Source organism: Vipera ursinii (genome assembly GCF_947247035.1).
Source record: "Vipera ursinii genome assembly, chromosome: 1".
Lineage (NCBI taxonomy): Eukaryota > Metazoa > Chordata > Lepidosauria > Squamata > Viperidae > Vipera > Vipera ursinii.
Window position 1 is genome coordinate 67,320,701 of NC_139512.1, and position 17,425 is coordinate 67,338,125.

The 17,425-nt window shown below is 44.6% G+C and overlaps 1 protein-coding gene across 1 annotated transcript; it reads left to right on the forward strand.

The window, feature by feature from the left end:
* Window positions 1-9,366: 9,366 nt before the first annotated feature.
* Window positions 9,367-17,179, forward strand: LOC310632209 (peroxisomal succinyl-coenzyme A thioesterase-like). Its single transcript, XM_083349263.1, has 3 exons — window positions 9,367-9,898; window positions 11,059-11,261; window positions 11,979-17,179. The coding sequence occupies exons 1-3, from the start codon at window positions 9,445-9,447 to the stop codon at window positions 12,576-12,578; spliced, it is 1,257 nt and encodes a 418-aa protein (XP_083205389.1). The 5' UTR covers window positions 9,367-9,444; the 3' UTR covers window positions 12,579-17,179.
* Window positions 17,180-17,425: the final 246 nt, after the last annotated feature.

Genomic DNA, 17,425 nt, shown 5'->3' on the forward strand with positions numbered 1-17,425 from the left:
GGGGGTGTTTGGTTTTTATTCCCGCCCTCTGCTGGGTGGTGGCAGCAGGTTTTGGTCACTTCACATGACCTTGGGACACTGACAGTCATAAATATGAATACGTTGCCAAGCATCTGAATGTAAATCATAAGACCCTGGAGATGCTGCAACATTCCAGCTGATCGGTGCTTCTTCTGGCTCAGCAGAAGCACCAGGATCAGCACCAAGCTCCAGCTGGAGCGTGGCGCTGATCCTGGCACTTCCACTGAGCCCTGACAGCCCTGTAGCTCCAGCCGTCTCGCTCAGGCTTGTGTGGTGTTGCCACTGGTTCAGCTCATTCCCCTTCCCCACGACCATTTTTCTAGGATGGTCGCGTACCACCTGCCAGATACCAATGTACCACAGGTGGTACCCATAACTCCTTTCCAATGAGATTTCAGGATTTAATTTAATTTAATTTAATAATTTAATTTGTATACCGCCCTTCTCCCGAAGGACTCAGGGCAGTGAACAGGGCAATACACAATAAAAATAAAATACAAAAATTAAAAAGCCATTAAACCATTATGCCCATAAAATTAAAGGATAAAGTAAAGGATAAAGTATTCAGGATAAAGTATATTTCAGGGTAGACACCATCTACTTCTAGTGCAGGGGTGTCAAACTCAATTTCATTGAGGGCCACATCAGCATTATGGTTGCCCTCGGGGGGGGGCGTGGGGGGCGTGGCCAGGGGGCGTGGCCAGCTCAATGCTGCTCACTCAGCGCAGCTTACTCGAAATGAAAGTTGGCAGCAGTGCCCCTGAGGGGCAGGCAGGGTGGCAAAAAGTTTTTAGCGCTCAGCTCTACTATACCAGCAAATCAAGCAATCGCATCAGGGTTACCCTTGTAGGTAGGTGCACTTGAAGCAGGCAGAGTGCCACTCAACCTGGTTCCCAGAGGGCCAACTTCCAGCTTCGGCCTCGAGGCCCCTGAAAAAGCCCTAGTGGGGTGGGGCCGGATATTGGCTCATTGCAGGCACCCCGATGAGCATTGCATACCTGTAAGATAGGTAGGCCTCGTTTAGCAACAGTACAGTTACAACAGTGGTGACAAAGTAACTTTGCAGCCAATCCTTGCATTTAGAACTTTTTCAGGTTTGTGTGGCAAATGGCAGATGAAGTAAGATCCTAAGTCAGTTGCAGTTTCACTGAGTGACTGTATTGCTTAACAACCGAGTGGCTGGTCCCAATTGTGGTCGGTAAATGAGAACTACCTGTATTTCTATGTCCTTTTTGGTGGGGTAGAGGGCTTCAAATTCAGGAAACCTTCCTAAAAAAGGACCAGAGAGTTAGTTTCCCCAGGCTAGGAGTGCCCCTGAAGTACACACACTTGAACAGCAATTCAACACATAATCTCACCTCTGTACCCATGCCAGCTTTTCAAAACCACACCGGCAGCAGGGGATCCCACTTCAGTTTCCAATTTACAGCTTTACCCTGTGCAGCAGAAACCCAGCAGCTACAAAATTACCCATGACACAGCCTGGAATTAAAGGATTCTGCCCTCGGCAGCGATAGGTAGGCAGTTGAAGCAATCAGTGAAGGTCTTCCATAATTTTATGTTATACCGCCATTTACCACAAATTTTGAGTGGGGCTTCTAGTTCCAACAAAATGGGCTGGCTCAGGAAGATCTCTCGTGACTTCAGGCATATGCCCAGAATCTCATTTTCTATGAGCAAAACATTCTTGCCTGGATGTGATCCTTGCACTTCAAGCGCCCGACACAGGAGCCTGTGCGTGAAAAAAGCCCGGTAGAGGAGCCAGAGTGGCTCCACTGCTGGGAGCGCATCTCAGCCGGGCCTTGCAGGATCTGGGCTAGGCGCCTCTGCTCGCCCTCAGCAGCACCCGGCAAAGTAGTTCGCGTGCGAAACAAGCCCGGCAGAGGAGCCGGAGTGGGGAGCAGAGGCACCCGGCCCGGATCCTGCAAGGCCCCTGCCAAGACGCGCCCCCAGCAGCGGAGCCGCTCCAGCTCCTCTGTTGGGCTTCTTTCATGCACGGGCTACTCTGCCGGGCTTGTTTCACGTGCGAGCTACTTTGCCTGGAGCTGCTGGGGGCGAGCAGAGGCGCCCAGCCCGGATCCTGCAAGACCCCAGCCAAGACGCACCCCCAGCAGCAGAGCTGCCCCGGCTCCTCTGCTGGGCTTGTCTCATGTGCGAGCTACTTTGCCGGGTGCTGCTGAGGGCGAGCAGAGGCGCCCGGCCCGGATCCTTCATGGCCCCGGCCGAGACACGCCCCCAGCAGCGGAGCCGCTCCGGCTCCTCTGCTGGGCTTGTTTCACGTGCGAGCTACTTTGCCGGGCGCTGCTGAGGGCGAGCAGAGGTGCCCGGCCCGGATCCTGCAAGGCACGGCCGAGATGCGCCCCCAGCAGCGCCCGGCAAAGTAGCTCGCACACGAAAGAAGCCCAGCAGAGGAGCCATCATGTGCGAGCTACTTTGCCGGGCGCTGCTGGGGGCGCATCTCGGCCGTGCCTTGCAGGATCCGGGCCGGGCACCTCTGCTCGCCCTCAGCAGCGCCCGGCAAAGTAGCTCGCACGTGAAACAAGCCCAGCAGAGAAGCCGGAGCGGCTCCGCTGCTGGGGGCGTGTCTCGGCCGGGGCCATGAAGGATCCGGGCCGGGCGCCTCTGCTCGCCCTCAGCAGCGCCCGGCAAAGTAGCTCGCACACAAAAGAAGCCCGGCAGAGGAGCCATCTGTGGCTCTTTCACTGGCCGCCTCAAGTCTGCCTTCCTACCTGGGCACCTCTCCCCCTCACTGACTGGGTGTTGCTCGTCCTTCCCCCCCCCCCCCCCCGGCATCCCACCTTACTCCCTACCTCCTCCTCCACTTTTTTTTTGGAGCTGCAGGAGACTAATGAGCTGCAAATGGTGCTGGGTTCCACCAGCCCATGTGCACTTGCCGCCTCCTACTGAGCAAGTGCTCAGCTTGGCTGGTGCCAAGGTGGTGGGGGCTGGACCTTTGTAATTTCTGGGAGAGTTGTGCGGGCCGGATTCAATCATGTGGCGGGTCATTTGTGGCCCGCGGGCCTTGTGTTTGACATGTCTGTTCTAGTGTAAATGGGTTTCTGCAGATAAACTGTTTTAAGTGCTCAGTATCATTCAATATCTCTATATGTCTGCTGGATAAAAAAATATGGAGTAGTGATTAGTGCATAGTATCTGCTAGCTTTCTATTTCTTTATCCATTAGGCCTTCAAGCAATATGGTCATCTCTGAGTTCGGACCTGGTTCAAGCATTACGCTATGTCACGCTGTTTGCACTACAATCATTGCAACATTTCTAAATAAAAGCCAAAGATGCCTGGTTTAGGTTAGCACAGAATGGGAATAATTTAGCATAGTATGTAAGCAATCTTGGTCCTTTGAATGGCCTTTTAAAATTTTAAATAAACGTATACTCTACTATGGGTAATTCTTGATTTATGACTGGTTGCTTAAGAACTGCTCAAGGTTATGACAAACCATTCAAAAGGGATTTATGATCCTATTTCGAAGTTCTGACGTTGCTATCTCCCCAGTCGCATGACCACATTTTTGGCACCCAGCAACTGGTCTCCCTTTATATCTGTTTGCAGCACCCTGCGATCACATGACCATGATTTACAATGGTTTGCATTTATTTCTGATTTCCCACAAAAACTGCCCCAAACAACAATTGATATGCTTAATAACTGTGGCATTCGCTTAACAATAAAGGTAAAATCAGGTCTGCTCACATGGTGACCCACTTTACAACCATCATGACTTATCACTAATTGCCAGGCTCAGATAATATGGTAAATTGAGGCCTGCCTGTACTGTGCGTGTTTGATCAGAAATGAGTCCCATTGAACTGATTGTTTTAAATGTAGCCAAGGATGGAGTTGAGCACAACCTTGATTTTCAGGTGTGATGTCAGGAAAGAGTCAGAGCGTGGACATGTTTTTTTTTTAATTGAAAAGTTTTACAATACATTTTTGAATACAAAAACCCCCCTCCAGGTAGTTTCCTTTGTCTTGCAATCCAGGAAGTGACACGAAATATTTTATCTATATCCACCATAATATCTTCTGCTGAGCACCCCAAAACCTCTTCAAGAGCTTCTGAAACTACTTTTTTCAAATTTTCCTTCATCCCTCTAATTCTCACAGCAAATTCCATCTCTCTATGCTGAACCAATAATAAATCATCATCAATCTTTTCCATCACCGTTTCAGCATCCGTCATTTTAGCATCTAATCTCACACCATTTTGGCTAAGTTCTTCCACTCTCTCATCCAAGCGTTCAATACAAACAGCCATGCCTTGAAGTGCAAGTAAGATGTCTGCCCTCATTTCTGTGTTCTTCTCCTCCATAAGTTCAGCTAATTGTTGAGATTGCTTTTTCAAAGCCTCTTGTAAAACATCCTGCGGATCTTTTATTGTCAAGGCTGGTGCGGGTGCAGGTGCCGGGGGTGGGTGCATTAAAGCCTGTAATGAAGATTGCTGAACTGTCGAAGCCCCCGTGCTTCTAGGAACTTTAGATGATTTGGCAGCCATTTTTGACCCACTTAATTCTATTGCGCACTTTCACTTTTAAAAGTCTCCACAAAATCTACTGAGTTAAAGTTCATATACTTGCTCTGACAACATTCTCCTGTACAGCTCTGCCTGCATCCAAGTAATCCAAAGTTCACTCTCGCTGGCAGGGATGGTTGCTGCGTCCTGCTCTGCTCCAAAGCCCTGGAGCAGAGGTGTCCCGAAGTCCGGAGCGAACTCAGGCTTCGGGGGGGCTCAATCCTTCAACCACCAGAGTTTCAACTCTGGCGGTCTGGGAGAGCTCTACCCCAGCCTGGGTGCTCACCCCCTCCTCTTCTCCCGAGTGGGCTTCCGAGCTGCCAAACAGCTGATCGTCGCTGTTTTTGGCGGCTCTACTAAAACAACAGGGCTGACAGCCGAAATGGCTGCTGGCAACGGAGCCTTGCCACCCGGAAGCTCAGAGCGTGGACATGTTAATGCTGAAGGAATAAGATGCTCTGTCCTATATATTTATGCTATTTTGAATTCTGTATACTTGTTTTCATCTGATGGTTGCAGCAGTGGGGATGTAGTAATAATTTTTGAATTTGAATATTGACTATAATCCTTGGTGTATAATATATATGTTATACGGTAATAATCAATAGAGCTACTTTATGAGCTGTTCTGCATACTAAATGTCATATACCTATGTTCTCAGGTTAACTATTATGGAAATCTTTCTGTATGTATCAAAAGAAGAAGAGAAATGCTCAGGGTTTTGCAGCAAATAAACCAATACTTCACAGTTATCACAATATAATTGTTATTTTAAAGCAATCTGTCAAGTGTGTAATATTGCTTCTTTTCCTGTTTGCAAAGAGGACTCAATTAGCCAGCTTGTGATTATAGGAGGAATGAAACAAGTTTACTATCACATTGGATTCATTTTGGGAACAGGTGTATTCTTGCATAGTGGCTGCTATCATAAAAAGACATGCTATTAGAATGGGAAGAAAAAAGATGTAAGAAATCTAGGGTGAAAATTTTAGCAGTTTGAATGTATAAGAGCATAATGACTGAAATCCAATCAAAAATTATTTGAATTCAAATGGGATAAAACCAGATGTTGTTTTGGTCAGCTAAGTGGTTGCAGCTTATAAATGATAAGAAATTTGAAATATAGAGACTATTTTAAAATAAAGCATTTGACAGTTTTTTGAGTGGTATACAGATTTGGATGCTTGCACATAATGACAGCAATAGGAGGGAGGCAAGCACAAAATTTCTATTTCTCATAGTTGGCAGCAGCCAAAAAAGCTAATACAATCCTTGGTTGTATAAGCAGAACCATAGAATCAAAATCACATGATTTTGTTCCTAAGGCTTTATAAAGCCTTAGTAAGGTCACAAGACTGGAATACTGCATCCATTTTTGGTCATTACATTACAAAAAAGATATTGAGACTTTGAAAAAAAAATGCAAAGAAGAGCAACGAAGATGATTAAAGGCTGGGAGACATATGAAGAAAGGTTGCAAGATTTGGATTTGGCTAGTCTAGAGAAAAGAAACGACTAGTGGGGACATGACAGCAGTATTCCAGTACTTCAGAGGTTGCTTATTTTCCAAAGCACCTGAAGGAAAGACAAGAAACAATGGATGGAAATTTATCAAGGAGAGAAGCAACCTGGAATTAAGGAGAAACTTCCTAACAATGAGGACAATTAACCATGGGAACAGCTTGCCATCAGAATTTGTGGGTGCTTCATCACTGGAGATTTTCAAGAACAAACTGGACAGTCATTTGTCTGAAATGGTATAAGGTCTCCTGTTCGAGTAGGGGGTTGGATCCCTTCCAGCTCTATTCTGATTGACCTCTTACATCCTATTGCTTGAGACAACCCTTTACAGAACTTTGCTTTCAAACAATGCCAACAGCCTCTTTGAATGGCAGGTACAAATGATTGCCAACTACGCACAATTTATGCATTTGTAATAACAGGTGGAAAATTTGACTCATTACTTAATACATTACAATCTTTTATCAGGAACCCTGAGCTAGATTTATTGCACCCTTTATTGCACTCTAGAAGAAAAGATAAGTTGTTTGATGAAGGTAAGCATAATGAAAGAATTTGCATTGTTTGCAATGGCTGCAAAGGAAAATGCCAAAGCACATTTTGACAAATAGTGCTGTTAATATTAGGAGGGGGCAGGGTACTGAACTAATATGATTGCTGTAATTTCCTATGTCTTTTATTAAAATTTATGGTTGCAAATAAATATTTAAATAAATGTGCAATAAGTATGGTAAATAATCTTTTGGTTCCTAATGAACATGATTTACAATAGACATTGTTGGAAGATTTACCCTGACAAAACTCGCATATTCTCATCCCCATTAGAAAAACATGCAGACACACTTTTTTCTGTAAAAGCCTTTTGCTGAACATCTGTGACACCTCATAAAATGTTGCAAACACCCGCCCCCCCTTGCCTGAGGCAAGTCAGCAATTGGGAAAATCAGATAGCAAAGCCACCAAGAACTCCTTGCCCTGCCCCTGATGGGATTAACTACCAAAATAGAAACTGGACAAAAGAAATATCACTTAAGACAAGAAAGGGAACATTGGACAACCATTAAAACACAAAAGAAGGAACCAGCAAACTCACAGCCCTAGGGCAGAAAAAGCATATAAAAATCACAGCTCAGGACTGGGAGACCATCTTGCAAGGCAGGAACGCTTGTGTCACTTCTCTATCATTTTTTGCCTTCCTGAAATAAAGACCTGCTTTGCGGTAGCTGCTATCCTCAAATTTCTTCATCGTTGGCTTCAGTGGCGTAGCGTGGGGGGTGCAGGGGGGGCCGGCCGCACCGGGCGCAACATCTGGGGGGGCGCACTCGACGGCGCCGGGATCCGGCAGGGCGGAGGCACCGGAGCCCCAGCCGGGAAGGGCCTGACGCCCCACGGCGCGCCACACACACACACACACACAAACACACAGCGTGACTCCTCCTTCGGGCCGCTCCGACCGGAAACTCCATAGGCCACAAGTCGGAGTCGCTCTTCTTTGCCCGGCCTAGAAGGCTCCGGGGAGCCAGGCCCGGCTGGAGCCTGAAGTCATCCGGTCCCTGGGGCGAGCCGAGTCCCGCCGAAGACAGCCTTCGCCAAGGCAGGGGCGATCAACTTACCGGAGCGGCTTTTTTTCCCCCCCGCCTGGGTTTACATTTCATGGCTGAAGCCCAACTCTCTTCCTCTCCGCCTCCTCCTCCTCCTCCTCCTCCTCCTCCCCCCCCCACGGTCCTCTCCCGCCCAATCGGAACCGGCTTTTTCTGCCCGGCGGAAGCCGCCGGTTGTCCAGAGAGCTCCTCTCCGAGCGCTAGCCCTGCGGAGAGGCCAGGAAGGTGAGGGGGGGGCGGGGACGCGCTTCAGGACAACCTCGGAGCAGGACCGGGCTTGTCTCGGCTTGTCCCTCGCCGTAAAAGGAGCCGGTCAGTTTCCTCCTGGCTTCCGGAGCGCGCTAGAGAAGGGAAGCGCGCCCCGTTGCCGCTCGCCGCGGGTTGGGAACTGCAGCGCGGAGAGAGCTATAATTATCTGGGCCTGGGAAGGGATGAGTCCTCACAAAAGGAGATTCCCCTGGGTAACAGGGGTAGGCAACCTTGGCTCTTTTATGACTCGCGGACTTCAACTCCCAGAATTCCCGAGCCAGCTATGCTGGCTCGGGAATTCTGGGATTTGAAGTCCGCGAGTCATAAAAGAGCCAAGGTTGCCGACCCCTGCAGTGGCGTAGTGTGGGAGGTGCAAGGGGGGTCGGCCGCACCGGCCGCAACATCTGGGGGAGCACACTCGCACTCGCAGCTCTTTGCCCTTGCCTGGCTCACTCTCTCTCACAGCAGTGCTGGCTGTGCGAATCCAATCCGAGCCGCCGGGTCACCGTCCACTGTGGAGGGGGGGGTGCCAGGCGTGCGGTGCGGTGCAGAGAGAGAGCGAGGGACTATCTGGGGGAGGGACAGTGCAGCGGCCGCCCAGCAGGTTAGGGGGCGCAAATTACTTGCCTTGCCCCGGGTGCTGACAACCCACGCTACGCCACTGGTTGGCTTTCCCCAGCTGGAAACGAACCGGGAAATTCTTCTGACAACATCATAGCAATACTTTAATATGGCAGTTGTTTTAATAGGATATTCTCATAGTTTTTGAGTAGCTTTTTGTCCACAAAATCTCTAATCCATAGAACTAACGTCAAAGTCAAAAGTTCTCCTCACTTACTTTTGCTATTTGATTGCTAAGTCTGCTGTGCAAGGGGGCAAACTCTAGCAAGGCGACTCTTGCAACCACTTGCAGGGCTGATTAGCAAGGCGACTCTTGCAACCACTTGCAGGGCTGATTTGACTTCCGCTTGGTAGCTCCTCCCATAATTTGTCAGAACTTTGTGGCTATTATTATTTCATGGTGTAGTGTACAATATTGATTTCCCACCCCTCCCCTTGCGCTGCGATTGACTGCATCTGCTGATGGGACGTGGGCTGCACGAAATGTGTTACTGTAGTTTGAAAAAGGCACAACGAGACTGAGCAAGAGAGGACAAGTCCCTGCAGTTATGCTTGGCAAGGTTTTCAAAACCGGTTTGCTGCTGTCTCATTCCTAGTCTTGAAAGTCTGCGATTGGCTCAAAGTGGGGACCCAGCTGGCACCGTGCCTAAAGCCGGACTAGAATTGTTTCTCTCTTGACGTCTTTAACAACTTACCTGCACCAATTATCTCGCTTTCGGATGTTTAAGAACTACATTTCCCAGAAGCCCTCGCCGCGTGGTTTTTATTCTCCGCTCTGAATCCTTTGGACTGTAAACAGAGCCAAAAGCCCAGGGAAGAACAACAACAACAAAAAAAGAAGCAGGCGCCGGCGCTGCGCGGAAGCAAAGGGAAGCTGCCTGGCTTGAGCAAACCTGCTCGGATGGCTGCGCGCATTCTGATCTTGCCTTCCCCCGCCTGCCTGTATGACGATCCCGTTCAGGTGAAGATCCAGGGCCTCTCCCCGCTGCAGGAGGTCACAGTCGCGGCCTCTCTGGTGGATGAAGGCGGTAACCTTTTCCAATCGCGCGCTTACTATCGGGCTGGAGGAAACGGAGAACTGGACCTCAGCTGCTCGCCCTCCTCGGGTGGGAGCTACTCCGGGGTCGAGCCCATGGGCTTACTGTGGACGCTGGAATCCCAGACTCCCTATAAGAGGTTGAGGAAGAGAAACGTCCTCACCCCTTTCGGTGTCACCTACGAGGTGTACGACGGGCGCGGGGTCGCCGGCTCGCTCCTTTGCAGCTGCCGCAGCGACAGGCGCTTCATGGCCGAGGGCGTGAAAAGAGTGCCCGTCCGAGAAGGCCGGCTCAGAGCCACGCTTTTCTGCCCGCCGGGTGAGTTGCACGAGTGGATGGGCTCAAAACTCCAGGATGGCGAGGCTGAGATCTCTGAAACACGCTTAGGAGGCTGTGGGAAAGCGGGAACTCACTGGAATCTATTTCATCCTTAATTGAAAATAGCGGAGCTACCCCCCCCCCCCCGCTTCCATTCCTTGAGCTGCTTCCCTTCTAGGTTCCCAATCCAGCCGAGTTTTCGAGTCATATGAATTTTTAGAGCAAACGAGTAAGACTGTTATCTCTAGAAATTGCTGTACATTTCAGCTCTGCTTGTGATGTCTTAAGAATGGCAAGTGTGCTATCCATTTTAATTTCCATTTTATGTCTTCCTTCTTCTCGTCCAAGTCTAGGTGCTCTTCGCTGTGGACACAAAATGTATGAAATTAATGATTAAAATGTCACAGTTCTAGGCCATAAAATTCTAAGGAAACTAACTTGTCAAACAGCAACATTAAATCAAAATAATTAAAATACTGAATTAGTCTAGTTCTGAATACAGAAGCATCCCAGTTCAGTAGAATATATAAATAAAAATATAATATCTCTGTGGGTGCGGCTGCCCTATGGAACCAACTCGCTCATTTCGCCGGGACCTGAAAACTTGGCTCTTCGATCTGTTTGGTCCAGACTGTGGGGTTGTTAATTTAACTGGGTTTTAGATTTACTCTTGGGGCTTGAATTTAATGTGTTTTAATTGTTTTTAATTTTTTGTATTCATGGTTTTAACTGCCCTGTAAACCGCCCTGAGTCCTATGGGAATAGGGTGGTATACAAATCCAATAAAATAAAATAAATAAAATAAATAAACTAGGAATGCTGTTTCACAGCTGGGCACTCTCACAGGTGACACACCCCCTGGTATCGCATTTATTGTAGACTAGGCAGTGAAGCAAGGCTTCACTAGTAGTCTTAAAACAGCCTTGTCCGGCTGTTTGTCTGTTTGTTCTCCAAGTATGCTGGAAATCTCTAAATCTCTAGATAGTTTGATTTGGGTTTCTGGAAGCTCCACCAGCCTTTGGCAAGCTCTAGCTTGGGAAAAGATGCCTTACGCTGTAGGTTTTGTAAGGGGCTGGTCTCTGAATTTTCTTTCCAAAAGTATCAGCTGGTGTGGTTTTATAATCCTGTAAAACCTTCTTGTTTTTCATGTTTTCTTTTAGGCCCTGGACCTTTCCCAGCTATTATTGATTTGTATGGATCTGGAGGGGGACTTGTGGAGTACAGAGCAAGTCTTTTGGCAAGCAGAGGTTTTGTTACACTGGCACTTGCTTTTTTAGCTTTTGAAGATCTGCCAGATTTTCCAGAATTCATTGACTTAGATTATTTTGGTGAAGCAATAAAGTTCTTGCAGAAAGAACAAAAGGTACCAAGCAAACTAAGATCATGGGAGTTTTTTTATTTTTTATTTTATTTTAATCCCATTTATATCCCGCCCTTCTCCGAAGACTCAGGGTGGCTTACAATTTAAGCACAAACCAATGTGCTTAGCAATAGCCTTCATTCTATGTATATGCCTGCTTATTAGGGCTTTCGGCCCCCGCCAAGCGGTATTATTATTATTATTAATAAGTCAGCTTATTGCCCCCAACAATCTGGGTCCTCATTTTACCTACCTCGGAAGGATGGAAGGCTGAGTCAACCTTGAGCCTGGTGGGATGCGAACCTGCACTAATTGCAGGCAGCTGGTGTTACTTAAGGAGGCATTAGCCCATTGCTCCACCAAGGCTCTTGCGGTGGGTTGTCTATTGAGCAAGAAATAAGTTGGTGCTTTCATAGTTAAACATATAACGCAGTTAATCTGAAGTCTTGTTGGAACTGAGAAGAACAGTTTATACTGAGGTTCATAAATGCTAATTTATCTTAAGCTGATGCTGAAGCAGTCTTGGTTTGGTTGAAACTTGTGTTGCAAAAAGTTCTGTTTGGGTTCCCTCCCTCCACTTACTGGTCCCCAGATTTGTTGTATATTTTGAATGCTATGGTTGCAGACCATCTGGAGGAAAGGAAGTTAGGAGATAAATTTTAATGAATGGAAGAGTGAATGGATATGGATCTTATGACAATCCCTTTCCTGTGGTTTCAGGTTAAATCCATGAAAATTGGAGTCCTGGGACTATCGAAAGGTGCAGATCTCGCCCTTGCTTTAGCTGCATTTTGGCCAGACATCCAAGCTGCTGTCAGCATTTCTGGCATGGGGTTAAATACTTTTATCCCCTTGAAAGTGAAAGAACATATCATTCCACCCCTTCCTTTTGATTGGAGGAAGATGAAACCTACTGAAAATCCAAATGTACTAAATGTATATGACATAATAGATGACCTCAAGGACGTATCTACCTGGCCATGCCGCATCCCTGTTGAAAAGTCCTTAAGCAAGTACCTCTTCATATGTGGACAGGATGACAGAAACTGGAAAAGTCAAATGTTCTGCCAAGAAGCTGTTACTCGCCTTCAACAGCACAGACGCCACGTGGAGTTCTATTGCTATCCTGGAGCTGGTCACCTCCTGGAGCCCCCTTATATGCCCTTGTGCCATAGTTCATTCCAGAAGCAAGGTGGGTTGCTTCTACTCTGGGGCGGAAAGTGGAAAGAACACGCAGAGGCACAGGAAGATGCCTGGCACAGAATATTGGCCTTTTTCAGACAACACTTGCTGGAGTCAACTTTGAAAAGTAATTTATAGGGTACAGTTTTGTGCTTGCATGTAAGAAATGCAGCATTGCATGTCCTACTTTAGATGTCAGTTGGTAACCAAGTTAAACTCGAAGTGATGGCCTTTGGAAAGTATTTTTTGCCATTTGCAGGTACACTAATGGGGCACAGCAGTTTTTACTACTTTGGTAAAAACTCTTCCAGCTGGAAGCCCTTAAGCAGCTTACACATATATAGTGAGGGGAAAAAAATATTTGATCTCGTGCTGATTTTGTTTGTTTTCCCCCACTGCCCAAGAAATGATCAGTCTGTAATTTTAATGGTAGGTTTATTTTAACAGTGAGAGACAGAATAACAACAAAAGAATCCAGAAAAATGCATTTCAAAAAAGTTATAAATTGATTTGCATTTGAATGAGTGAAATAAGTATTTGATCCCCTATCAATCAGCAAGATTTCTGGCTCCCACCTGTCTTTTATACAGGTAAAAAGCTGAAATTAGGAGCACTTGCTTAAAGGGAGTGCTCCTAATCTCAGCTTGTTACCTGTATAAAAGACACCTGTCAAATCCCTCCTGAGATGTGTGCAAACCTGGTGGCCAACTACAAGAAACCTCTGACCTCTCTGATTGCCAACAAGGGATTTGCCACCAAGTACTAAATCATGTTTTCCAAAGAGGTCAAATAATATCAGTATTTCATACTGATAGACTGAAAAAACCTGAATAATCTGGACTTCCAAATTGTTTCTGTGTAAACCACAAGGATGTATTAGGTGTGTTGTCATGCTTTTGGTGGCTGCAGTGAGCCCACACACAAACTGTATAGGCATATATACAACCCACCTGAATACAGTTGTCATACCCCATAACCAATTTCCGCTCCCCCCTTGATGCTACATAAAATTTGTCTCCCAGCTATACATTCTGCTATTTTTTTTGTTCTTTTGCACTTTTAAGCTGTAGTTCTCTACGTGAGAATAGGTAGTCCGAGAGCTACAAGTTGCCTTGTCTTTCCAGACCTGCTGATTTAGACTGAGACTTGACTTGAGAAGGGCCAGCTGTTCAGTTAACGTTCTTCAAAGTCTAAGTGGGCAGAGGTGAATAGGGAACACTTCGTAACACTTGATACCTTTATCAAGACATTTACGATTTTTCAAGGGTTTCCCTTCCTTCCTTTAACTCCAACCCAGCTGCAGTAGATTTGTATGAAAATACATGAAATGGCTCAGAGTTGTTCCATGTCTGGCCTTAAGAGGGCAGTTTTCTGAAAATGAAACAAAATGGGAGCAAATGTGGCATGGGGGAGAGGAGCTGGCAAAAGTTAACAGATGAACTTCAGAAATGGAGTCGATCTGGACAAGGGTGCAGAGAAGAAAATTCCAGAAGAATTTCCGTCATGCATCCCTAGGGGAAATGGCCTGGCAGGTTGCTGAAATTTCCTTTTTCCCAGCTGGTTATGTGATGCAGAACAGAGCATATGCAGCCAGCCATGTGCTTCCCTGTGCTCATATGCATACAAAGCCACAGATGTGTGTACCTTTCCTGTTTAGTCCTGCGTACAACATGGATTAATCACTAGAGAGACAATGTATGCAGGTAGCTATATGCAACACATTGGTTTAAAATTTAATTGCTCAGCAACAAAGGAAGATATTCCTAAAAAGTATGGCATTTATCACAATGTTGCATGCAGTCTGTATTTTCCAATATTTCTTGCTTCTGTTGTTTATGATTTTCTTGATGCCATAAGAATGCTCAAACAAAAACATGCCTTCAATATTAAGCTGCAATAGAGAGAAGAATTTAAATGTTAAAGTGGAGATATTTAGAAGCATTAAATTGGTAGACATTTAAATGAATGTTAAGGCTGCCATACTTAGTTAATTAAACATGCAACATTTTTGCAAACAGTTTTTTCATACAAGCTAGTTTTAAGTAGATTTATTTAAACTATGACTGTCTATGGGATCTTTTGTTAATTTCTCTCTGGTTGGCATACACTCTCCTCCAAGTCTCTTATCATTTATTTATTAAATTCATTAGCTGTCCATCTCCACTCCAAAAGGAGATGGGTGGCAAATAAATTTAATAAATGAATAAATCTTGCCGCAAGGCAATTCTTCTCATGTTACATTATGATTCTCCCTTTCTACCTTTCTGATTTATTTCAATTGAAACCAGAATCAGGCATGCTACAGAATATGGTGAACATAAATGGAGATCTTTGGGGCAACAGCATGAATTTAACAATATAATTTGGATATTCTTGGTTTTTTTTAATAAGTGTCAATATTTAAAATCATCACTTTCCATTTCCAATTTACTTTATGCAGTGATTAAGCGCCCCTCTACTAAAGTAGCTGAAGATTTTGTAGATTTTACCAGTGGAACATCACCATATAAGATGATTGAATTTATTTACAGTAAAGATGAATTCAACAAACTGATAAATCTGTGTTATACCTATATAATTATAACATCCAGATTAACAAAGAATTGATTTTGCAAGCCTTGATGGCAGCAATAAATAAAAGTCAGAGTGAGGTTTCATTTGTTAAACTCAAGATGGCAGTGTTTCCCAAGGTACTGTTTTACAATAATAATAATAATAAAAACTTACAAATCTGGAAATCCATCAGTCTTAGACATGAAAAAAGGCTGAGAATCCAGATTTTATGTCCAATCTGTTTGGACTCTCAGTGCTATTAATCATTTGCCAAATGTATACCTGTGTGTTGTCTGCCCAAAATTTCAAGGGAAAGGGAAATATTAAATTGGGCAAAAAATATGGAAAATGGACCAGATATTTCTCCCTCAATGGTAATTTCTTGATGCTTTTTCTCCACTTTATTTGCATTTTTTAAAAAATGTATTTACTTAATAGCCCTGCTGCCATAACATGCCAGTCCCAGTCATGAACCTAATACCATATGTACATTCTTCTCATGGAAGGTTTTGTTAACATATAACTAGCAATTAGATTAAAGACCACCAGTTTGGGGCTTCCGGTTTGCCATGCAGCCACTATGGACGGCTGGGAGACTTGCTCTCTCTCCCCTGTCCAGTTTTGCATCGCTGGGGGCCCCTGAAAAGGGCCGAAAGTTGCCCTGAAGAGGTGACCAGCAAGGAGGGGTGCTTGCTGGATTGCAGGAGAGCTGCAACTCTCCCGTTAGACCTGGCGATCCCTCCAAACCGGCGGATGAAAGGACCGGCCATTATGGCTCGTCCCTAGGCTGTGAACAGCCGAAGTCACATTTTCCACTAGGCAACTCTTAAAGCAGCGTGGAAGAGACTGGGTGAGATATACCTTTTTTACACCCTAATTATTTTCTGTACCTCCTTAAGCTGCTAAGCATTCTCCCCCCTGAGGTGAGGGAAGGGGGATTTTAGCCCTCCCTCCAGAAAGAGCGGCGACTAAATACCCAGGGGCATTTTAAACGTTGAAAAAGTAACTGAATCCCAACTGGAACTTTATTTCTCAAAGCATGTGAACTGAAAGATTTTTTTATTTTTCATTATCTACTTCTGTTGGAAATCTGGGTTTTTTCTTATATATAAAAAAGAAAAACTGAAAAGATTGAAATAACTTTGGGACTCAAAGGGAAACTTTAAAAGGGGCCTGGCTGACTGCCCAGGGAAATAGATAAGATACCTAACCTTGAGAGCTCTGAAACAGCAGCTGGGAAAGGCTCTGTGTTCCCTACCTGGGGAAAAAAACTTTTTCTCTCTTTTGGATTTTCTAAGTGTAAAGCCTTTAGTCTAAAATACCAATATGGAAGAAGACCAGGAACAAAATTTCCTTATAGATGAAGAGCAACAAACTCACTCTATGCTGAAAATACTAATTCAAACTCTTACCACAACCAATGAAATACTAAGAGGCTATGGGAAGGAACAAGAAGACAGCTCAGTTATGAAAGCTCAAACTTTTGACTACAACTAAAGAACCATCTATACAAAATACAATAGAAAAAACGAAACATTCAAATACTATGACAGAAGAATCTATTATTCAACAAATATTGACATTTGAAAATCCAGAAAAGACATTGACAACTTGGAAAAAGGAAAAGGTTTCTTATACAACTCAGAAGGAATTAGAGATCTAGGAAAAGAACAGTTGGAGGAGAAGATAAACAATTCAGAACAACCATGTCGATATGGAAGAATAAAGAGACGACCCACTAGATCTACAAGTCCTCTCAAAAAAATGGTGACCGGATGGTTTTGCCAATATCTATTAATATGATATTACAAGGAGATTGGTTCAATGACCCAAAAACAAGGACATGGAAGATGATTTGGCAAAGGAAAAAAGCCAGAATAAGACTCAAGAAGAATAGAGTTTCGACTATCTTATTGAAATCTAAAACAGAATGTACTTAAATAGATAAGATGTGCATGTTGAACACAAGACATTGTTATGAACTGAGATAAAGAAAAAAAAAGGTCATTAAAATTTAGCAGTATAAATACTAATAGATAATTTGAATATTGATTTGTACATAAAGTTCATGTAAAGGTGAATAATGTAGATAAGCTAAAAACTTATTGTTGAAAGTAATAAATAGGTCTATATGGAACATTAAAAATGAAAATTATTAGTTTAAACAAGAGATGGCAGATACAAAGAGGAAGAGAGAGGAAGTATTAAATACTGAAATAAGAAATTTTGATTACTACTTAACCCCCCCCCAAAACTAGAAAAAAAGGAAGGATATCATATTGTATCCTTAATTTGTTGACATAGAGGGTGAGAAGTTAAGTAGATGGGAAGTGTATTTTGAATATTAGATTTTGTGAGGAATGGTGATAGATGAATTGGGAGTATATTAAAAAAAATTGGGAATGATAAATATTAAACATTAAATTTAAATG

Bases quoted from the DNA above. Each gene is read 5' to 3' on its own strand.
- LOC310632209 (XM_083349263.1), top strand. From the start codon at position 9,445: ATGGCTGCGCGCATTCTGATCTTGCCTTCCCCCGCCTGCCTGTATGAC. The intron at 9,899-11,058 runs GTGAGTTGCACG...GTTTTCTTTTAG, and splicing joins CACGCTTTTCTGCCCGCCGG to GCCCTGGACCTTTCCCAGCT. The intron at 11,262-11,978 runs GTACCAAGCAAA...CTGTGGTTTCAG, and splicing joins TCTTGCAGAAAGAACAAAAG to GTTAAATCCATGAAAATTGG.